Source organism: Hypomesus nipponensis, chromosome 14 (genome assembly GCF_054491055.1).
Source record: "Hypomesus nipponensis isolate SF chromosome 14, ASM5449105v1, whole genome shotgun sequence".
Classification (NCBI taxonomy): domain Eukaryota; kingdom Metazoa; phylum Chordata; class Actinopteri; order Osmeriformes; family Osmeridae; genus Hypomesus; species Hypomesus nipponensis.
The window spans coordinates 18,975,939-18,998,847 of NC_140374.1; the positions used below are offsets into that span (position 1 = coordinate 18,975,939).

General features: G+C 47.0%; 1 protein-coding gene across 1 annotated transcript; it reads left to right on the forward strand.

Moving 5' to 3' along the window:
• Window positions 1-1,136: 1,136 nt before the first annotated feature.
• On the forward strand, window positions 1,137-21,757 carry smad6b (SMAD family member 6b). Its single transcript, XM_084672897.1, has 4 exons — window positions 1,137-2,634; window positions 5,402-5,458; window positions 6,280-6,357; window positions 20,860-21,757. The coding sequence occupies exons 1-4, from the start codon at window positions 1,839-1,841 to the stop codon at window positions 21,399-21,401; spliced, it is 1,473 nt and encodes a 490-aa protein (XP_084529023.1). The 5' UTR covers window positions 1,137-1,838; the 3' UTR covers window positions 21,402-21,757.
• Window positions 21,758-22,909: the final 1,152 nt, after the last annotated feature.

A 22,909-nucleotide genomic window follows, 5' to 3' on the forward strand; every position in this document is an offset into this window, starting at 1 on the left:
CTGCGAATTTCTGATCAGGTTGACTTCACCGCCTACTTTTGCACCGTGCTGTAACAGTTTACACAGATACTGTTTGGATGATGTCCTTATCCTGCTTTGATCTCAAACATGTGCTTGGTACAGCTCGATCAAACTGTGGACGCCTTACAAATACTCTTGACAACAACTCACACATACAGTTAATGCACACAAATGCAAGCCATATCATTCAAAGAACCATACATGGATAACTGGTCAATCCATTTCAAATTATAATCATCTTAATAATGCCATGTATTGATAGTACCAGTCAGATGCAGTCAAAGAAGATACAGTCGAATAGTAACAGTGCTACCTATTAGTAATACGAATGGTGAATACAAAATATATAATATAGACTGATTTGGCACAATTCGATTTTGGCCTACCATTTACCCTTGGGTCTTGGTTGTACATAGCTGGAATTCGCACCCAAACGAGGGGCCCTTGCGCGTCATGAGGTCATTGGATGGAATTTGTGGGCTTCCCGCTCCATTGAACATTCCTTGTGTGCAGGTAACGTGTTCGCGCGCCACAGTGGCTAAAGTACTGGGAGATGCCTAAACGGTTGTATGGCCACAACAATCATACATTTATTGTCACTTAAAAATTGACATAATTTCCCTATTTGGAAATTGTGTTTGAGCAGCATTATCTCTGCTGAAACTATGCTCCGTTATTGTTGTGTTTTTCCATATAAAAGTGTATTCCCATAGAGTTTCCGTTTAAATAAGTTGTAATGACTGAACATACAATAAGAAGTGGATGTTACGCCTTTAAGAGTTAAGAAACTTGAAACCTTGTTTGCGCAACAATCAGTGCAGCTCTCAGCCGCCAAAGTGTCTAGACTAGCACGTGATGGTAGTCAGCCAATGGCTCCATCGCTCTCCTCGGGGGCCCCGTGTGTGTGCGTGTGTGTGTATGTCTGTGTGTGTGTGTGTGTGTGTGTGTGTGTGTGTGTGTGTGTGTGTGTGTGTGTGTGTGTGAGAGAGAGAGACCGAGACAGAGAGAGAGAGAGAGAGAGAGAGAGAGAGAGAGAGAGAGAGAGAGAGAGGGCGAGCGAGCGAGCGAGCGAACGAGCCAGCGAAAGAAAAAAAAGAAAAAGAGAGAAACGGAGAAAGAAAGGTTTCTAGGCTGCAGTTTGACTAGATCTGAACACGGAATCGGGAGCGCGATTCAGCCCAGGGATTGATCATTTTCTAGTTTCAGCTCACATGGATATTTTTGGATTGTTGAAGGAGTGCGCTGAGATATTTGGAAGACTACAGGGATCGTGGTTGTAGAGAATTTTCTCGGGATTCAGTAGCTTAAGTGAAATATCTTATTTCATGTTTTTGGTACCGGTTTAAAATTATACACTACGTTTACATGGTGTTTCAAAGTCCCAAACTAATTGGCTACAAGTGCGTTAGATTTTCTATCTTTGTAGAATTGTTGTCACTATTACCTAGTTAAAACGCTATGTTATCATTTACACAGCATTGGTTATCCATTTAGAGTCGTAGCGAACATATGAACCAATCATTCCGAAACGACCACGGATTACAAGTGAAAATTTGCTGACTTTTGACAAGATTCTTACATGAATGCATTTTGATTTCCATGTTGCTGTGCATTTATTGAGGCAGTTTGTTGTTTTAGATGCAACAAAATAGCCTCGTATCTGATGTTGCGGTTTGGTTACCAATGTTCATCAGACGGCTGTGCATGTTCTGCACGGCATTCAACAAACATTAATGTTGAACGACGACTTTACAAGTATCTATAATACTCGGAGATCTGAACAAGAATAAAACACATATAGATTTTCAAATTGTCGTATGTTCAGGACGAAACGCTCAGGTCTTGTGCGGCGACTCTGGAGAAGCCGTTTGATTCCAGATAAAGAGGGGGATGATGGAAATGGCAAATCTAGCGAGGGGTGTAGGGACGATCTGTTCGGCAACAACCCAGAGAAAATTCCCAAAACGGAGCTCAGACCGATGACCCCTAGCGGGTCGCTTGTAGGGGACTTAGGGGGAGTGTGTACCCGGAACCCCGCTGATGGCAGCGGCTTGGGGGTCACAGCGGACCAAGATGGGGGTGCGGTGTGTGTCCAGGACCAGGGAAGTCCGCGCTCCATACAGGACAGTGAATGCAGAACAGTAACATGCTGTTTATTTAAGGACAAGGACCACTCTGAATCTCGAGGTCCAGAGACGGCCCACGGAATGGAACTCGGGTCATGTCACTTCGTGCTGAGGAACCTCCGGCCACGGGACACTGGTTCTTCTGAGGCGCAGGAAACAAAGCCACGCACGGTGTTGGAACACGATCTCAAAACTGCTACATATTCTCTTTTGAAAAGACTAAAAGAGAAAACCCTGGATGCCTTATTGGAGGCTGTGGAGTCCAGAGGAGGGATGCCGAGCGACTGTGTCATGGTGTCGCGGGCAGAGCTGCGGCTCGGCGGTCATATGGCATCCCCTCAACTGCTTGCCTGTAAACTGTACCGTTGGTCCGACCTTCAGCACTCTGCCCAGCTCAAGCCACTCTGTGAGTGTAAGAGTTTTGGATCTTTGGACAGTCCAGCGGTATGCTGCAACCCCTATCACTACAGTCGACTCTGTGGGCCAGGTAAGCCTGTCAGCCTACTTACTCATTTGGCCTCCTCCGCCATTCTCTTCTTTTTAATCATGAGCTTTGGATATTATGTAGGCATCCGTAATGAATGTATACGTTTTCTTTAACCTGTGATTTACTTTTCTCTCGAGCATTGCTGCTTTGTAATTGTCGTGATGGTAACCTGTTTGCGGCCTTTGAGGTAAAATAGTACTGATAATAAAACTGATCATAAAAATTACACACACGGTCTACAGCAGATTGGTATACGTTTAGTAGAGGGGTTGAAGGTCAGTTTTTGCTTGAAATTAGTAGGTTATTGATTACTGGGGTTGTTCAAATGACACAGTGAACAGTAATCATCTCACTTTGTTTGGCTTGAAGGAAGTAGGTCAGGGTAAATTTGAGACAACCCAGGGGGGGGGGGACCAGTAAGACTAAAACACACATTCATGTACGTGCAGGTTAGGAAGTGGTCTGCTTGTTCAAACTATTGCAATGTACTTTACAAGTGAACCTAAACCTTTGCATGAGTTTGAGTGGAACTAGACTGTCATCACAGAACCCATGCTTAATTCATCTATTTCCTATCTATGTAATACATAGTGACAATTCTTATACCAACACCATCTTCAATAAGCCAAACATGCACTTGTGTATCCTTGACATTGATCTGTGCCAGGAGCATAAGTTAACTCACTTAGTGAAGCATGTTTATATGTGAAAGCTTATCCTAGAGGGTTTGGCTCTTTGGCAGATGGGTTAGCAAAGGAGATATAGCAAGGCATGTGATGTGTATGCTTTTGATATGAAATGTATAAAGCAAATGTCTTAATTGCCGTATCCTTTTAGTATCAAAAATGTTAATAGTATAGTATGAGCAGACTATGTTAGATAGACAATGTTTTGCTAGGGTTAGACTTGTGATTTGGTAGACCTTAGACCTTGGGCCACTTGACCCTGCTGACCCCCCCGACCACGTGTGGTATCGTGTGTAGATGTGAGACTCAGGATTTCTGTCGCCCTACTGGCACGGCGTCTGGATTTTCCATAACATCCGTGTCCAGTACCGCCAGTTGGCTGTAACAGGCCATTAAAAAAATCACATATCAGATGATACTATAGTTGGTCTTGTATATCCATGTGATGATTTTCTTTAGATTTTTGTTATTTTGATTGATTACAGAAGGGAATGGAAAATAGTTGTTTCTGAGAGAAGGATAGGAGATTCTGTCGGCCTTTTTCACCTCGAGCAACATGAGTTATGATTGGGGGTAGAGGCCTGGTATCCCTTATTGGGACTCCTGCTCGTAGTAGACATAGCTCACTTGCGCTCATGCATGTCCCCATAGAGCTGGTATTTCTTTCATGCTATTCAGGAAAGGGGCCTACAAATCAGAAATCTAATCTCTGATTTCGATCATTTTTAGATGTAGGGTTGATAAATAGTATGTAACTATTTCAGCAAAATGTAAGCAAAGTTTGATAGCCTAAATGTCCATGGTGGTAATTTGTTACTAGTTTTTCACTTTGATTTTAATTAGTATATTTACTAACAATACATTTAAACAGACTTTATGGAAAAGCTATGGTTTGAATCTTAGGTAAAAGTACTTACAAATAAATGAACAAAACTGCTTTTCTTCCTTTTATTTGGTCTGGCATTATGCCTTTGAAATGAGATCAGTTTCAAGTTGCGCTTTAAAAGCCCTTTTGTCCTAAGGAGATCCCTTCATGCTATTTAGGTGAAGGAGTGGTGGTAATATACAGTTTGCATACTACTGGCGCCAGACTGAATAGCTGTGTATCTGAGTGACTGAGTTTGGATCCTGGCAATTACTGCCGCCACTCTTAAAGTACCCGCTGCTGTTGTGCTTTTCTCCTTCCCCTTTTCTCTGTAGGCGAGGTCAGTGCGTGTATAAAGTTTTTCCCTTCTTTTTAGTTTCCCCCCTCTGTTCAACACTGGAGATCATGTTCACAGTGCTGGAAATACAGATGTGGCCAAGTCGAACAACACTGTTTACAAAGCCTTTTGATTTCTCTCTTCTTGTTCAGTTGTTAAATTTTTTAGCAATCAAACTGATTTGAACGGAGAGCTATGACGAAACCAGGACAAACTAAGTGCATTAAGCTTAATTAGAACTGGGCAGCCATAATGACTCTTGACTTTCTTAACAAGGATAGAACTGTACTAATTCACTTCTATGTTGAGAAGAACACTGTGTCAAACCATTTAATATGTTCAATTCAGACATTCTGCACCAACGCTTCATAAATAAATACATACTTTATGCTCCACACTTTGCACCTCTATAAACAATCTTTAAACCCCCAAAAATTGAGCTTTACGTTTTTTAAGCAGTGCCTCTGCAAAATTGAACTCATATTAATTAGATTTTTTTTTACTTCCATTATAAAATAACAATTACTAGAGATAACTAAGGAGAAACCTTGTCTCAGTTTTGGTTTAAATTAAAAACCATCCACCATAGTACCAGTACCACAAGGCACCATATAAAATCTGAGCATGTCACTTTTTATTTATGACCAATAGTCATAAATGGATGCGAATGATATAACATTGGCCGACATGGTCACTGTGAGTAGTTTGAGTCTAAAACATCTCACGCTGCTCGTGCACATTGTTTACAGTTACAGGAACAGTTCATAGCAGTTTCGGTTCAAGGAATGACAATCCAGAAGCTACAGTGCACACATCTACAGTATCATACTGATGAGGACTGATCATCCAGTTTATTGACATACATGTTTTGTGTTCCAGAGTCACCCCCACCGCCCTATTCAAGGCTTTTCCCCAATGAAGAACACAAGCCCCTGGGTAAGTCAAGAACATCCAGAGAGCATCACCAAACATCATCATCATGACCTTGATTTATCTGACGTTCGGTGTCTTACATTGAAAACCAAATGTTTGGGTGTGGGCTGGTTCATAATTGTACAGGTATATGTTATACCTGTGAAATGACAATAACACAATGTATCATTCATGACCGTTAGTGAAATCATTTGTGACTAGGCATTGTCATCAGGCACTTTCCAAGGGTACTCTTTGATTTGGATCTACAGTTTAAGTACAGAAAGGAGAAGAAATTAAACAACAATAATAACTGTATTAATCCTGATTAGGCCCAGTGACTGGGTCTGTGCTGGGTCCTGTTAGAAGACAGTGTCTGCAGTCCAGAAGGCTCCAGTGTTCTCTGCTTGGCTGCTGGAGCATGGCAACTGGTACGCCTTGGGTTGGTGGGTCAAAGTCAGGGCTAGCGTCAGGGCTAGCGTCAGGGCTAGCGTCAGGGCTAGCGTCAGGGCTAGCGTCAGGGCTAGCGTCAGGGCTAGCGTCAGGGCTAGCGTCAGGGCCAGCGTCAGGGCCAGCGTCAGGTTCACTGAGATGAGCTGGTCACGTACCTCCACACTCAAAATGTAATTGAGAGATTCTTGAGTCTGTGTTTTAAGGTTGGTGTGAATACAAATTCGTTTTTTGGAACCTACTACTAGAGTAAAGGTGGCTGCGGGCCGCCTTGTCCCTAAGCGGAGCGCATGCTTCAGCAGAGATCCGTTCATTGTTGTCGTGATTAATGAGAGCTGAGGGAAGGAGCTGTGACAGAAGATGAGAGGCTCAGTCGCTCTGCTATTTCTCCACAGATCTGTCTGACTCCACATTGTCTTACACTGAAACGGAGGTGGCTAGCTCTCCAAACGTCACTCCGGGGGAGTTTTCAGGTGAGTTTTGTTCCTCTGATGTCACTAGGCTTTAAATTCTCCTTCACTCACAGTAGAATTTGCTGAAAACCCTGCTGCACAATGTAATATACCATAAAGTAGGTCTATCGGAAGATAAGCATAACACAGTAATTGTTGTCTACTGGTGCAATAAGGAACGAGAATTTGTCAAAATGTTTGAGGCGAGAAACAGCAACGTTAGCTATTTTCGGTCCGGTTTACCATGAAATTAGAACGGCAAACAGAGAGCTCTCTGTTTATGCAAAATATGTTGCCTCTTTTGGTCTTTGGTGGCTTGTGTGTGTGTCTGTGTGTGTGTGTGTTTTTGTGTGTACAACTTTAAGCCTGAATAATAGGTGCTATGAATCATACTCTTATCACAGCCCTCCTTTGGCTCACCCTGAATGCACATATTTAGAATCAGGGATAATAAGTTACAGATCTGCCAGAGCTTCCTCCAGTATTGCGTCAGCCTGTTTGGCTCTGAAATAGTTAAACCAAGCCCAGGATAAAGACGTTATTTTCTGTCGATCCGTACTGTACTGGCATTGAGTGTGTTTGGATAAATGTGCAAACTTTGCAGGTAATTCGGTTTTGATGTTGTGCTTTACTCCTCCTCATTAAAGGCCATTAGGAGCAGTGCGAGCAGTGGAGATAAAGGTTTCATTGTGAGTGGTGCAGAGGTTCAGTGGGGCGTGCGCAATGGCCATAGAGCTGGCCTCCCCTTCTGTGTTTTTCTTTCAGAAATATTTGAGTGGGATCAAACTGTAATAAGATCCAAGCTCGCTCAGAAACACACACACACACACACACCCACACACACACACCAAACAGAGTTCTAGCCGGTTGTAAGTGGGCTGCAGGGAGGGGTGGGCTGGGAAGTAGAGCTGCTCCTGCGAAAGGGGCCACACCAAAGGAAGTGAGGAGAAACAGTCCTGTCCTCTGATTTGAAATGAAACACTCCCTTCTCATGGCAAAGAGTCAACATGCCTCTCTTAAAACTGGAACCTCAGTGTGCATGCACAGTATCAGGTTAGCGCCGAACTGAGTATCAGAGCTCTCATTTTTGGGGGGCTTGCTGGAGCAGCATTTCCTGTGCTCAGGGCTGCGGGGGCCTCAAAGACCAGGACACTGAGCAGTTGACATGGCTACCTGGCAGTGAAGTATGGAGCCAGTGGAACCTAGCTCCATGCCCGGGTCTGGGCACAAACCCCCCCCTGCCTCCCCTTCACCATGGCCCGGTGACACTCCCTGAGTCAACAAATGAGGGGCTTGTCAGAGCGCGCACCACAATTCCTGTGAGACTGTGGTGAGGAGGGAGGATCCAGACGGGCTGGCTTTCGACTTCCTCCCCCTGTGCTGCTGCTTCTGCCGCCGCAGAGGACGTAACGTGCTCCTCCTACAGCCTTTAGAAGAGGGCCACGCTGCATATGGCAGACTAGAAGATTATTACGAGCTCTCACCCAGCCCAACCCACCTAGAGGCAAGCCCAGGAGGAAGGTGGGGGACTGTTTAGAGAGGTCAATGTTTCTCAACAGCTTTGTAGAGAGGCTTTTCTCTACACAGCCTGGCCTGTCCTCCAGTAATGTATATAATGCAGTTAGTTGTATTCTCCTATTTAGCTTATATCGCCAACCTATACATGACCTGGAATGTGAATCCCCTGTCCTCCTCTTCTGTAATTGCAACTGCTCAGAGACAAGATGGCCAGAGAGAGGGAGAGAGGGAGAGAGAAGGCTGTAACTACAGTTGTACATGTGGTCTCTCTACCTTCATGCAGGAACAAGTACCTCTCTTAAAGGCAGTGCTTGGGGGCTCTGGGTGGGAGGTAGCCACAAAGCGCAGCCTGGGGAAATGCAAAAACCCCACGGGAAGCATTCTACACCATCAAACAAAGAGGAACATATCAGAACTGGTGGGCCTGGTAGATAATCCTGCTTCACCGCTTCAAGATATATTCAAGCTTCATTCCAGGCAACAAATATGCTTATCCCATCTGTATTTCCTAATTAGTTGGTCGCTTTCTTTAATCGAATGTCCTCATGTTGAGGCATTGACATCAAGCTTAGTTTTCCTGCAACATTTCCTGGATATAATAATACTACCACCTCATAGGAGAGTGGCTTTAACCGGCCATTGCCATCTGCCTGTATGAGCAGATGAGTGCGCTGCCCCTGAATGCTCAATGATATGTCATTGTGGGGGAATGTGCCGGATTTTATGTCCGCCTTCACACCTGTTTCCTCAGGCCTGGGCCTGGTCGTGTGCACATCAGAAGATTGTTCTTTGAAGCAGGTCTCATTGCTTCCTGTATGACTGTCAGAGGGGGTGGTTTCCACCCTTGCACGTTTACTTTATTATGTCAATCACATTGTCTGTGACTTCAGTGCTTCTTTATGTTTGTCATTACTGATTACAACCCCCTCTGGTTCACTCCAGCTGGAGAGGAGAGTGGGTAGATGGACTCAGACATTTACATTGTACATTTAGTAGACGCTCTTATCCAGAGCAACTTACAGTAAGTACAGGGATATTCCCCCTGAGGCAAGTAGGGTGAAGTGCCTTGCCCAAGGACACAACATCATTTTGCACAGCCGGGAATCGAACCGGCAACCTTCTGATTATTAGCCCAAGTCCCTAACCGCTCAGCCATCAGACAGACAGAGATGTGAGTTGAACTGAGATGGGAATCCAACACGGCTGCAACGTTTTAGTTAGATGCTGCGTGGTAATAAAGTTACGGTATAGTTAGATTAAAGTAATCACTTCCAGTTTGAACATTCTTGTTCTGTTTAAGAAGAATGAGAATAAAACACTACATTGTCTCGAATATGCAGCAAAAATCAGGGCCGGTCTGTCCAGCGTGTTTGTGTTCAGTGTATATGTTTTCATCTGGCTCCAGTGGGTCCACATTCCTCAGACATCAGAGGATGTGTCCTCAACCAACCCAATGACATTCGTCAATACCACAGCGCTGGTACACAATCGTGCTGGTTGGAGGTGAGATTATGGTAGGAAATAGCACCACTCTCTCGCAGACCTGTCCCCGCCCGATTGCGAGTGTGACAAGCCAAGCCTGTGTCTGTGGAGCTGGGCGTGTGAACTCAGTACCCTGGAGGGCCAAGCGGAGGGCCCCACACAGCCACAGTCCTCTCCCACCACCCTGTTTTCCTATCCTGTCCTGGGAAAGCAGGAACTTATGAGAGGAAGTGATGAAAAGATTGAAGGTTGCCAGGAGAATACCAGGTGGTGTCTGGGAGGTGACATCACCAGCAGGTAGCAGCATGGCTGTACGTCCAGTAACACTACTCTCCTCTCCGCCGTCGTCCTGCCGGCATCCTCTGTCCTAAACAGGGACTGGTCAAGTGGTTCAATGTGATATTGAGCCCTTGTTATTCCAGGCAGAACGAGACTGGTAGATAAATAGAGAAGGACTTCTGTATCTGGTGAGGACTACAGTATCCTATACTGAACAGCAGATTTGTCAACATCCCATTGAGATGAACCATATGGTGAAGCGAAGAGATCTAGATATATGTCGATCTAGACATACATACATGTCCCACATTCACACATGCACATTTGTCTGAAAGCTGTCAGACAGCCAGATCAACTTGATCACAGCGCGTCTGCTTGGCCGTTCCTGGTGAGCCAGCCCACAACTTCTCCCCTTTCCAGCATGTGTGTGTGTATGTGCCTGTGTGTGTATGTGTGTGTGTGTGTGTGTGCGCACGTGTGTCAAAAACAGTTGAAATGCATGAAACAATTAAATAGTGTAATGAAAGCATGTGATGCTGCTCTTGATTAGAGCTGATTAGATTGGATCCATAAATGAGGATCTGGCTCTGATGACTGGCCTCAGTCTGGCTATGCAACTTTGGTACATTGCACATAGCCTTCTGAAAAAGATACAGATAGTGCTTCAGATGTCATGTAAATCCCCGAGTTCAGAGCTCGGCTTGAAGTGCCTCTCTGTTGGGTCACTTCTGAGGCTAAACTAGCATGATTGGGTGACATCGTCTACACATCTTTTACACCACACCGGGATGCACAGCTAACGTGTTGAGGGAATCAAGGGAACATGCTAACAAGGTTTGTTGAACATCATCTCGCACAGCAAGTAACCACTGCATGCCGACGAAGACATGTCGCCCATGCACTGGGGTATCAAGTCCTAGCTTTTTCATGCCCTGGTGATGCCCAGTCCAAAAACACACATATTGCCCAACTGAGTGACTATCTCGGTCTTGTCCCATGTCCTTTCCGCCCAGTAATGGAACCACCCAACCCCAACCCAACCCTCCACCCCCCACCCCCCACCCCCAACCCCCGCCCCACTCTTGCCAGCCTGACAGCCCAGACCCCAGTGCGGTGCAGTCCAAGCCGGTCTCCCCCTGCAGCCTGGCACATGGCCTCAGGTTTCCACCGCAGCCCAGAGCCTGCCCAGCGCCTGCCCGCCCGCCCACACTCCCTCAGGAGTCCCACGGCTCCAGGAGACGGGATGTGGAAATAATGTGACTCGAGTACTTCCACCCAGCCTCCAGAAATCAGGTTTTGCGGATTGTTTATTTGAGGGGAAGGAGGCCCCAGACAAACATCCTGTTTTAAAAAGCTGCCTGGGTTTTGTAGCAGTCTCGCAGGGCGGTGAATTGCCCCTTTGACGGTGGGGGGAGACTGAGGAATGTTGAAGAGAAGGCCAGCGTCTTGGGGGCCAGGGAGCCAGGAGCCCCCCCCTGACACGTTTGTGGTGTCCAGTTTGGGCTGTGTGGGGGGAGGGGTGCAGTGGGTATGTCCTGGTAGGGTTATTGTGCTCTACGGTGGGGAAGGGGTCTGGAGGAGTGAGTCCTCTCTCTCAAGTATCTGTTCCTGTCCTGGGAGGCTAGCTTCCGTTTCCCGTTACATAAGCCACACCGAAAAATTAGAGACCCAGTGATAACAGAGATATGGCCTTTTTATGTTTTTCCTTTTCTCTCGCATTGTTAGTGTGTAGTGTCAGCAATACAGATTATGATGTCAGATGTTTGTGCCACAACCCATTCCTTCATTAATGTGAATTTTTGGGGTTTGCATGTTTGAGTTACTGTGAAACACATTAGACATGAGTTGGTTTAGGCTATTTGTTGTTCTATATGCCTTTGTATATGTGTGCTGTTGTCTTTTGGCTGTTCAAAATAGAACAGCCAAGATATCTTCTGAATGTCAGATTGGGATCTTTTGTTCGCTCTCCAGGTTGTTTGAGTTTTGTAAGCATTTCAAGATGTCATAGAGGCTTGGTTTGATCAGAGTGTTGTCTCCCCGAGTCCTACTCAGACCGGCCTGTCTGTTCTGCACCAGGTGTAATGCAAGACAGAAGTCTCTCTTTTCACATCCAAGAGAGAATTTATCTGTGTCATTTATCGGTACAACCTCGTGGACTAAAACGTAGAGGGAAAGCTACACCCTGATTGTTTTTAGTATGTGTTTATTGTGAGCTTAGCAGGGAAGCCATGCCAGACCTGTCCTGGCAGCACTGGTTCTGGTGAGGTCATCTGACCTCTACCGGAGGAATGACAGCCATGCTAACGTACTGCAGACCGACAAGAGTCTGAAACCCCCTTTAAAGTCAACAGTAACTGGCTCTGCTGCCCAGGTCCCTATTTATTTGTCCTCTTTGGCAGCCGTGTGTGGTACCAGTGCTGGCAGCTGACAGCTGAAGTCCTCAGAGGTAGAAGTCAGGTTTCGATAGAGATAGGGTTTATCTGGGCTGTATATGCTTGCTGGCGTGTGCTTTGGGAGACTGTGGTTAAACTGTTATTCGACTGAGGGCCATTTTGTAACGGTATACTGTACTAACAGGATAGGGTGGCCTGTGTTTATTTTTAAGCTTAGTAACATACACGGTTGTCGAGTTACCAAACTAGTCCTAAAAAAAAAAGACAGGTTTCCTTAGGCTATTCTTTTTATCCCATGTTCTCCCTTTGCAAACCCAGAGAGGTGATCCTACCCTGCGCTCTAGGAAGGCTGATGTTGCCATCTCCGCAACATGCTGCCACCAACACCCCTCTCCCCCCACCCCCACCACCACACACACAAACACACAGCACAGTGCCAGCCTCCTTCCAATAGCGCCATTCATTCGGGCCCGAGGCACGGGGTTATGGCAACAAATAAAGAACGTGCAATGCCATTAAATATGAACGGAATGTCCAACTGTTAGTTTAGTGTTTTAGTGCACCTCCTCTCAAGGCTGAGAGAGGGGAACAATACCCCGTTTGAGGCGTCCTCTGTAAACGTGCCGGCCCTGGCCTCGCCGTACGTGCCGGCCCTGGCCTCGCCTAACGTGCCGGCCCTGGCCTCGCCTAACGTGCCGGCCCTGGTCTCGCTTAACGTGCCGGCCCTGGTCTCGCCTAACGTGCCGGCCCTGGTCTCGCCTAACGTGCCGGCCCTGGCCTGGCCTAACGTACCGGCCCTGGCCTCGTCTAACGTGCCGGCCCTGGCCTTGTCTAACGTGCCGGCCCTGGTCTCGCCCCGGAAGCAGAGGGCGAGCACCGGAAGACCGGAGACATCCCAGAGGCATCTTTTATTTTCTCCCCACAATTATAAATCCAGAGAGCAGCGAGCGATGGCCGGCTATGAATTAGGCCTGTGGTCTGATTGCCGGCTAAAATAGATTTAAGACTGGAGTTTCCCCCCCCCCCTCCCTTCTTCCCCAGAAGAGAATTGACAGTTGTGCCTCAACCTATCGCGAGTCGGTATTTTTGAAACTCATAATAGCCAACGCATTCTTTCAGCCTCCAGAATGCTGTGTGTGGATTAGCTGTAGGGGCCCATGTCATCTCCACATGAACCCTGCACCCAGAGACACAGGCAGGCAGGCCTGGTGTGTGTGTGTGTGTGTGTGTGTGTGGATGTGAGACCCCGTGGTTCTACTCCTGGCCTCTTGCCCTCCCCACCCGGTGTGACAGGACACACCTCAGGGCCAGTATACTCACACCGTCATATTTTCCTCCAGACTTTCATAAAAGTATGTAATGAATATCTCCACCCCCTCCTACCCCCTCCCTACCCCTCGTCCCTTACCGTGTACTTACATGAAGCACATCAAAGTACACCCTTGCTCTAACCCTTTGATCTGGGCCGTGAACCATAATCTTCCTTGACTCTCTAGTGACAACAGAAAAGAAACATGAAGTTGCTGATGAACTCGGTGTGCTTTGTGGTCTGGGTCTAAGGAGGAGTCATTCTGTGGGAACACGCAGTCTGATCTCAGCTTTATCCTACTCCTGCTTTATTCCAGAACTGAACAGGCATGTTGCTGTGCACTCAATGTTTTGGTGGCCTGACAAAACAGTATTTAAATCTTGATCAAAAAATGACTATAGTTGAATGTCTCCACCAGTGGTTAATTGAAAATATTTCTTTGTACCCAATTTGACCTGCATCATTCGCAAACCTTATTGAAAATGAACTAGTTAGCACATATATTAGCATTGCCCTCTGGCTGCTGTCAGTGTATTCGTATCTCCGCTCGTGTTGTGTGTGTTTTCACTTATTTAGTGTTGGTGTGCCTTTCTCAGTTCCTGGCTTAGCAGCCTGGAATACGTGCAGTCAGGCTGTCGTGTTTCTGGGTACGGTTTAGATTAGATCGCTGGCTGTGGCTTCCTCCTCTCTCCCCCTCACTCACTGCCAGGGCGCAATTTACTTAATGAAATCCTGCCATTCCCTTTAGCGGCTAGATTCTTTGCAGATGTTGACAGGGAAGGACTCTATGAATTATTGGAAATGTTCACTCCTGCCTTTTTAATGAACGTCTTTCTCCTGAAGAAAGGAGGAGAGTTGTCAGAGTTGCAGGGGGGGGGGGGGGGGTATGAGGGGGGAGGGGGCGTGGCTGGGGAGGGGGCAGTTGTCTTTGTTTGGGCAGCCGGTGTCTGGGTGCCCATGCTGGAGGAGTGTGGCTTACAGCACACAGAGTGTTGTGATTGAAACAGAAACTCTCGTGCCACATTATCCTGACAGAACACATTCTCCTCACAGACTGTGATCCACTGGGCCGATCAATAGTGAGCCATTGTCTGAACAGTGACCATGTCTATCATAGTTGCTCCACATCCCTGACCAATGGTAACCAGACACGGGCCTTTCAGCTTAAATGAGTCAATCTAATATAAGTTGTAATAATGTAGTTCCTTGTTATTGTTCACTTTTAACCAAGTAGTCAGTGTTGCAGGAGTATGTAGCCTAACATAGCTGGTTTCCTTTCCTGAGAGTGGAGAGCCCTCTGTGTCTTGGAAACTTTGAATCCTTGTTCCTAACTTCATGCAGTGCGAGGTAGTAAGGCACCATCCATGGGTGTTGTAAGATGAAAAGTGTGGGTAACATTTTACATCAAGGTTACATTAACTACCATGCAATAGGGCTCTCAAGTTGTATTGTTTTATAAAAGGTTTGGCGTGAGATTACCATACCCGTTGACGTCACCCCTCCCCCATCGAGGGGCCTTCTTACACTTGTAACAGCCTTGTACCTACCATGTTTTACTGTAGATACACCATTTTAGTACATGTTAGTAATTGGAACTTTGATGAACCATGTTGCCGCAAATCAAAAATATGGATTTTTTTGTGCTTGACTTTTTCATTCACCGTGTTGGTTGAACACAGTGATGTTGTTTTACACATAACCTGGGAGCCCAGTGAACGGAACATGTCCCTGAATACACTGGAGGAGTTAGAAGACAAGGACCAAGGAACGTGTATCCACCCCTCCCCCCGTCTCTCTGAACCAGAGTAGGAAGTTAGGAGGTACTGGGGGCGGGGCAAGTTCAGGAATGTGCAGGGTCTTCTCGACAGCGACGTTGTAACACACTTGGCCCTAACCTCCCCCTCCAACACACATGCACAGGCAGACGCTATCTCTCACACACACACACACACACACACACACACATTACTCACCAAGGAAGGGGGTGTTGAGGGCAGAACCACCCAGAAGGATGTTCTCTCAGTGCTCAGTGCCTCAGGTTGCTTCGCTTCTTGTCCTCGCTGAGCCCTTCCTCCGCTGGTAGTCGCTGCTCTTTCTTCTCCATCCCCCCGTCATGCACCCCGGCTACTCATGTTCAGTGTCTGCCATGCTGTCGGGAGCCATGGAGGAAACCTGGAGGAAATGAGCTGCACATTCTCTTCCTCCTGAAAAAGGAGAGCCTTCTCCTGGAGAGCGGTGGCCTCTCGCTCCCCAAGACCAGACGGCTCCTTTCATATTAGCGTCTGTCGCTTCCTGGGCTTTTTACACCCTCTCTTATTTATCGATTTGATTTATGGATTCTGTTCTTGTATCCAGGGTGCAGCACTTTTCCTTCTTCCAGGAGAACCCCCGGACAGAACCAGGGAATGTGTAGAGGAAACAGATGACAATGTAGCGCCTGCTCATTGTGACAAGGCCTGATGGTGGCTGTATGAGTTGGTTCTTGCCTGCTCCACCCTGAGTAATCCCTACAGTTAGCTTCCAAAACATATCCTCTCCTTCTAGTGCTTTCTTTCTTTCTTTCTTTTTTCTTCCTTTCTTTCTTTCTTCCTGTCTTTCTTTCTGTTCTATCTCATTCTCTCGTTCTCTTTACCTCCTCCCACCCACCTTTTTCTCTTTAATTCTCTTTCCCTCCCTCTATTCGTGCAAAGGAAGTTCAGAGCCTGGGAGGGGAAAAAAAATCCATAGACATAAAGAGCAGCTTCAGTTAGCGTGTCTGTCTGATAAAGCCAACTGCGATGGCGGAGATAGCAGCGACGCCAGCCTGACTGTGGTCTGTTGGCAGTTGTGAGTCGGCCAGCGGTACTGCTAGTCCGAAGAAGCAGAATCACACCACACTCATGCACAGGAGGACTGAACAGGAGATCATGTCTCGACTTTTGCAGTTTTGCCCGTCATACAAACTTGACTCGCACGGAGCCGTCTCTCCGGGAACGCACCGGACTGTGACAACGTCTGGTTCGGCGTTCTCCGCCCGCACGCCCCTCGGCAGCGCATGTCTGCTGGCACGGTCGCGCACATGCACTCACCTGAGTCCCACGTGCACACAGAGACGCATACACACACACCCACATAGGCAACCGTGCGCGCGCACACACAATGATACCTCAGACAAACCCCCCTCTGCCTGTCAGCTCAGTGGTACAGTCTAATAGCTGGAGGGGAATCTAATCCTTGGCACAGGATAAGAGACTCCCGCTCCCCCTCGTCCTTCTCTCCCTCTCTCCTCCCCTCGGCCGTTCTGGTTTAAAGGGCCTTGCAACAGTGTTCTCTCTGCGAGCGTGGAGGAATGAGTTTATGTCTTTGCTCTACCCTGGATTATGGGAGATGAAGTCTTAATGGAGGTGGCCCTGGAGGTCATTGGGGCGATGTTAGCATTGAGGGGAAGCCGTTGTTTGTCTGGCTGTCCATGAAGCTCCCCCTCTAATTAATCTCACTAGAAGGCACCCAAGCAGTGTTTATCCTCCCATCCACCCCCCTAGATCCCACCGGTTCTCTTCTTTTAAGGCCTCCTTTAAAAGCATTACTGGATGATCATCAAGGATTGCCATTGAGACACTCCTGACTTTGTGGAGGGAGTCGGTAGTGATGATCCTACTGTTGCTTGCCCTGGAGTAACAGAGATTTTGAGATTGGCATTACTAAAACTCTAAGCAGTGATCTGCCGGGTTGAATAAAGGTTGTTCTGCACTCAGGAACAAGTGAGCGACCAAGCGACATCAGGTTGTAGTCAAATCGGGGTCATCATTTGAGTTGACTTCATGTTTGGCCTCTGAACATTCCATCGTGACATCAGTTCCACAATCGATCACACACATCCAAGTTTCAGTTCATTCAACTTTGAGTGAGACATTAAAACGTATGTGTAGCAGTACAGTGGCATCTGACATTTTAATTCCTTACACAAACACTCAAAAGTGTGTCATTGTTTGCTTTTGAGATTTAACAAAGCTGATGTTTGTTATCAGGTCTGATGGCCTCACTTTGATACTGCTAAATCCCCCAAGCAGACGGCTGGGGAGACATTTAAATGGTAGTGGTTTCCATGGAGATCTCCCTCTGTTGTGGAAATTAAACATTGCCCACTATATGCTCCTTGTTGGAGAAATATCTTTGTTTGCCGTGCTGTGTGGGACGTGCAAATGCAAACGTGCAGAGCTGCACCTCATTGTGTAGCTTATGTGTGTGTGTGTGTGTGTCTGTCTCTCGCTTTCTGTCCGTGTGTGTGTATGAGAGAGAGAGGTTTTATGGATTACAGTAGATTTGCCGTTGTGTTTACCTGTACATGGAAACCCGGAGAAAAAAAATCAATACAGACCAGTTTTATCACGGCCACAACGATAGCTAGCATCTCACGATTTAAGTTATGACTTATTTTGTTTTTTTACTTTTCAGTATATGTTGACATATCATCCCAGATTACTTAATCACATTGACATTAACATTGATGTGAAGTTTTTGGAATCCGTTTTTTAGGAGGAATAGACTTGAGTGTGTGTGTGTGTGTATGTTGACTGCTGAGGTCAGAGTCGGGCAGGAGGCTGAGCACAGGAAGAGGAAGTGGTGTCACCACAGGACTGGTGTCTCTGTCTTGACTGACGCTAAGGGGGGAGGCTTTTGAGAATCTAATAACAATAATAACATGGGCTACTTTTCTAATGGGTAAACGGAGCTTTTATAAGGTGACAGGGTTAAATGGATGCAGAGCAGGGTAATTGGTCCCAGCCTCTCCATGCTCCTCCTCAAGTGGTCGTCTTTGGAGCTTGAACACATGGATCCCTGCGGTTCTCCACTGCAGCCTGAGTCTGGCTGTTGCAGTTTGGAGCTGTTCTAGACCCATGGCTCAGTTGGAATTGAGTTTTTGGACCAAACTGTCATTTCACTATTGCATCTAACTTAGATTAAACTTAAAGAGAAAAGATTGATTAATATGTCATTGATGGTTAACCTGAGTTTTGGATACTAACGTTTTGTTGAATCAAATGAAAGAGAGAGATAGAGAAATAAATACAAATAGAAAAATACAAGTATTGACTGTGTGGGGAACATTGAAGGTCCATAGTTGCTGTGGTAATTATGTCCAAACTGGGTGCACAGGAGGAAAGATGGCACTGTTTTGTTAAGGAGATTCCAATGAGTTCCCCCTTCATAGACTACCCCCCCACACACACACACACACACACACACACACACATCCCCCCCCTCCCCCCTTTTCCCTGACACAAACACATACGTTGCTGCTTAGCTAGACAAATTCTAGCCAAAACACACATTCAGTACAAAAAACACGCTCAAAAAAACACAAACACAGACTGATGTTCTTCTGGGTTCGGACAGACGCGTGTGCTTGGGCTCACGTACGCTGTGCACGGCCACAGGAAAAGGCCTGGCTCGTCTTTTGCGCATTGTTTCGCAGCTTAGCATCGACTACATCGCTGACCTTTGTCCTCTTTATTCCTGTTCCTTAGCTTCTGGTTGGAAAGGTTCCACTCTCCGCACCATGTGTGAAAACTAGATACTGTTGACCAAACAGTTTTTATTCCTCTCACCGAGAGGAGATAGAGACCATTTGGCCTTTGTGTATGTGTGCACAGTTTCAAAGTGAGTTTACCTTGATGTGTGGGCTCCATTTGATAAGAGACAATAGCAGAGCCATAAACAAGTTGAAGCTGTTCTTTGTGTGTCTGAGCCGTGAGGCAGTAAAACCTCAGAGTGGAGGAGCTGGAGTGTGGAATTCACTAATGGCACATGCATGTGGGGGCCCCTGAAGAGAGGGGGTCATTTCAGCCATCAGTGTGTGCGCAAACACACAGAGAGCCTGTCCGCGGCTCCTTCTCTCCCTCATGCCCTCCCTACCTACCATCTCTCACTCTCCCCCCCTCTCTCTCTCTCTCTCTCTCTCTCTCTCTCTCTCTCTCTCTCTCTCTCTCTCTCTCTCTCCCTCCCTCCCTCCCTCCCTCCCTCCCTCCCTACCTACCTCCATCTTTCTCTCTCTCTCTCTCTCTCTCTCTCTCTCTCTCTCTCTCTCTCTCTCTCTCTCTCTCTCTCTCACTCCCCCTCCCTCTCACTCACTCCCTCCCTCCCTTCCTCACTCTCTCACTCCCCCTCCCTCACTCCCTCACTCCCTCTCTCTCCCAACCTTTCGTAAGCTGTGAGCCCTTTGTCTCTGACGGTTTGGTCAATGGTTTCCCTAATATTTGTGTAAACTTCACCAGTGCAGGTCATTCAAGAGAGAAGAGATAGTTTAGCACGATGGACGGTAAGCGAGGACGTTTGTTGCTGTGTGGGTCGACGTTGCTCCACCTTAAAGGCGTTTGTTAATGGGGCGGGCGGTCATTAAGCCCTGAATGCAGCGAGTGAAAGGAATGGGGCCACAGGCCCGGGCTTTAAATCCTCTTCGCCAATAGACTCTCTGAAGCAAAATAATGGCATCACTCTGTGTGTGAGTTAATGGGAGCTGATAGCATGAAGGCTGGGGGGTCAGGGGGTCACGGGCTTGTGCTAAGTTGTCAGGGAGCTGAATGCCATCCCTCGGCCCTGCAGCGGGATGGGGGCGGGGGGACCCCCTGTCTGGCTCTCTCCCTGCCTGCACGCCCCCCTTCCCCACCCTCCTGGAATGCCGGGGGAGCAGAGGCGAGATGGGGAAGAGGCGCCCCTCCACATTTGAACCCTCCTGAGGAGGAAAGGGGCGTGAGGTGCCCTTCTCTCTGACCCCTCGCTCCTTCTCCTACCTCCTTTCCGTACGGTCCTCACCCACACTGAGAAGGCTTGGTTCAGCCTGGTCCAGGGGAGAGCAGCCTGTTGGCATGTATACATATATACACTCTGGGATGGCAGTGAGAATGTGTCCCGGCCTGGTGTCTGACTCTGGGATTAACCGGCAGATTTACTGCAGGGAGACTGAGATGCTTCATCCAACTGTGTTATGGTGTGTCCGTCTTGAGTGGTCTCTCAGATGTGTGCGTAAGCAATGTACTGTACATCCTCCCATGTGAAATTGTAAACACCATTGATGTCAGACATCACTCCAAAGCAACATAAACCATGTTTGGAATTGTTGGTGGACCTCTGTTTGTGGTTGGCCTAGTTAATCAGGAGCTTTGTAAGTCGTTGACGAGGCTGGCAGCACTGAACAGTGGTGTGGTTAGGGAATGGTCAGTTTCTGGTTTCTGTGTAGTGCCCCCTTGAGGCAATGAGGACAAACTACAGGGCTCACAGGTCTGACTGACCTTACAGCATCTCCCATATCGTAGGGTATCAATAACAACCTCTGGGGTGTGTGTGTGTGTGTGTGTGTGTGTGTATGTGTGTTGGAGAAGGGGAGGGGGCTATTTATATGATTTTTTGTACAGTATCTCATCTTGTAATCATAGAGGTGAGATCATCTAAACACAATAAGATGTTGGGAAAACCCCGTGCACCCCAATGTAACTCTTCCTTCTCACTGATCTTTGTTTTGTTATTGTAATACTCATGTTCCCGTCTCTTTGTGTCTCTCCCTAGATGCCAGTATGTCGCCTGACGCCCCCAAGCAGAGCCACTGGTGCAACGTGGCGTACTGGGAGCACCGGACGCGCGTGGGCCGCCTCTACACCGTGTATGAGCCGTCAGTCAGCATCTTCTACGATCTACCTCAGGGCACTGGCTTCTGCCTGGGCCAGCTCAGCCCGGAGCCTCGCAACAGCACCGTCCAGCGCACGCGCGGCAAAATCGGCTACGGCATCCTCCTGAGCAAGGAGCCCGACGGCGTGTGGGCCTACAACCGCAGCGAGCACCCCGTGTTCGTCAACTCTCCCACCCTGGACGTGCCCAACAGCAGGACGCTGGTGGTGCGCAAGGTGATGCCGGGATACTCCATTAAGGTGTTTGACTATGAGCGCTCCTGCCTTCTGAGGCACGCCACAGGCCCCGACCTCCTGGACGGACCTTACGACCCCAACAGCGTGCGGATCAGCTTTGCTAAGGGCTGGGGGCCCTGCTATTCTAGACAGTTTATCACCTCTTGCCCCTGCTGGCTGGAGGTCCTGCTCAGCGACCACAGATAACATCCAGCCGTCACACGGACCCCACAAACTATCCCAAATATCATCTACCTAGATTTAATATAAAGTTTTATATATTATATGAAATATATATTATACTTGTAAATACGGATTTTTACAATGTAATTATTTATGTATGGTGCAATGTGTATATGGACAAAAGGAAAAAAAACGGAAAATGCACTTTGGCTTATATATATTATATATATAAATATATATAAAGATAAAGAATCTTCCATTACCAATTTGAGAAATTATACAGCAAAAATAGGATGATCCTGGTTTTGGTGTATAGTTTTCATATACTATTAATATCCAGACAAAAAGCTAACACCATTCACACATTGATAATAAAGTATTCGCATAATATTTCCGTTTTGTGTGTTATTGACTTTGTCATTGTATTCAACATCTTTCCAAAGTGAGTTTCTCACATTGCTGTATATGGTTCAGTTCATTGTGGCGGTTCAACAGCCTTTCTCTGGGCCACCTATCTTGGGCACAGATGATATCAATAACTTGCCCTGCTCACTTCCTCCTTCTGAACCACAGCAGGAAATAACAAGAGGGAGCGCTTTAGTAGCGCTGTCTTGACCAGGAATGCATGGATGTTAACAGCATGTCATAGTTAAGCAGAGAGCAGGAAGACCACGAGGCAGTACCAGGCATACTCCTTTCTGACAGACAGTTAGAGGAACAGATGAATACGTTGTGTTTTATCTCATCGTTATTTTCAGGCCAATGAAATCAAATGTGTGCCTCTATACCTGTAAGTGGCCAGACTACCGCGTGAACGCAGTAATAAAGAAACTCTAGGTTCCAGGTGTCCTTGAGGTCCTGAAGAACCTCTGTTGTCTGGGTCGAGATGTCAGCGTGTAAGATTCATCCCCTTAGTGGTGCGGAAGAGCTGATAAAGAGAGTGTCCAGAGTTTTTCTGGGCATTCTTTTCTAGAGATTCCTACTAAAACTCGACGTCCTTGGCCAGTGGTTTTGAGCTTAGGCCTGCGCTCACAGTAGACGTTGTTCAAAAAAGTGTTGTTCAAAGTGACCTGGGATGTGATGGCCTGAGTCCGGGCACACTGATGATGGAATGAAGCTAAAAACCAAGAACTTTTACAAGCCTATAGGAATCTTAAAAACTGCAGCCAAGGTGGATGTGGTTTAGCTTGCTTCCTTTGTAATTGCTGGTGTTGGTTGTCAGAGTGGCGTTGGTGGTGGTGGGGGGGGGGGGGGGGCATATAGGTCTCTGCCAAGTCAGCAATAGAAGCGTTCACCATGCTCTCTTTCTGCCCTAATGAGGGAAAAGCTGTAGAGTTAGAAGAATGTGATGTTTTTCTATAGATTAAGCCTTTTATTAGAATAATTGAAAACCATAAAATGGCTGCTGTATCAGATTGAGACTGGCAGGTATGGGAACCATGTTGTCCTTGGAGATGAAATTCAGCATAAAGAGGAATGTTTCAATGTAAAGATGAAGATAGACATTATTTTCTGGTCTGCCAAGTGTGTTT

Excerpts from the sequence above, each read along its gene's own strand:
- smad6b (XM_084672897.1), top strand. The coding sequence starts at position 1,839 with ATGTTCAGGACGAAACGCTCAGGTCTTGTGCGGCGACTCTGGAGAAGC. Across the intron at positions 5,459-6,279 it reads TGAAGAACACAAGCCCCTGG|ATCTGTCTGACTCCACATTG; the intron begins GTAAGTCAAGAA and ends ATTTCTCCACAG. Across the intron at positions 6,358-20,859 it reads CACTCCGGGGGAGTTTTCAG|ATGCCAGTATGTCGCCTGAC; the intron begins GTGAGTTTTGTT and ends GTCTCTCCCTAG.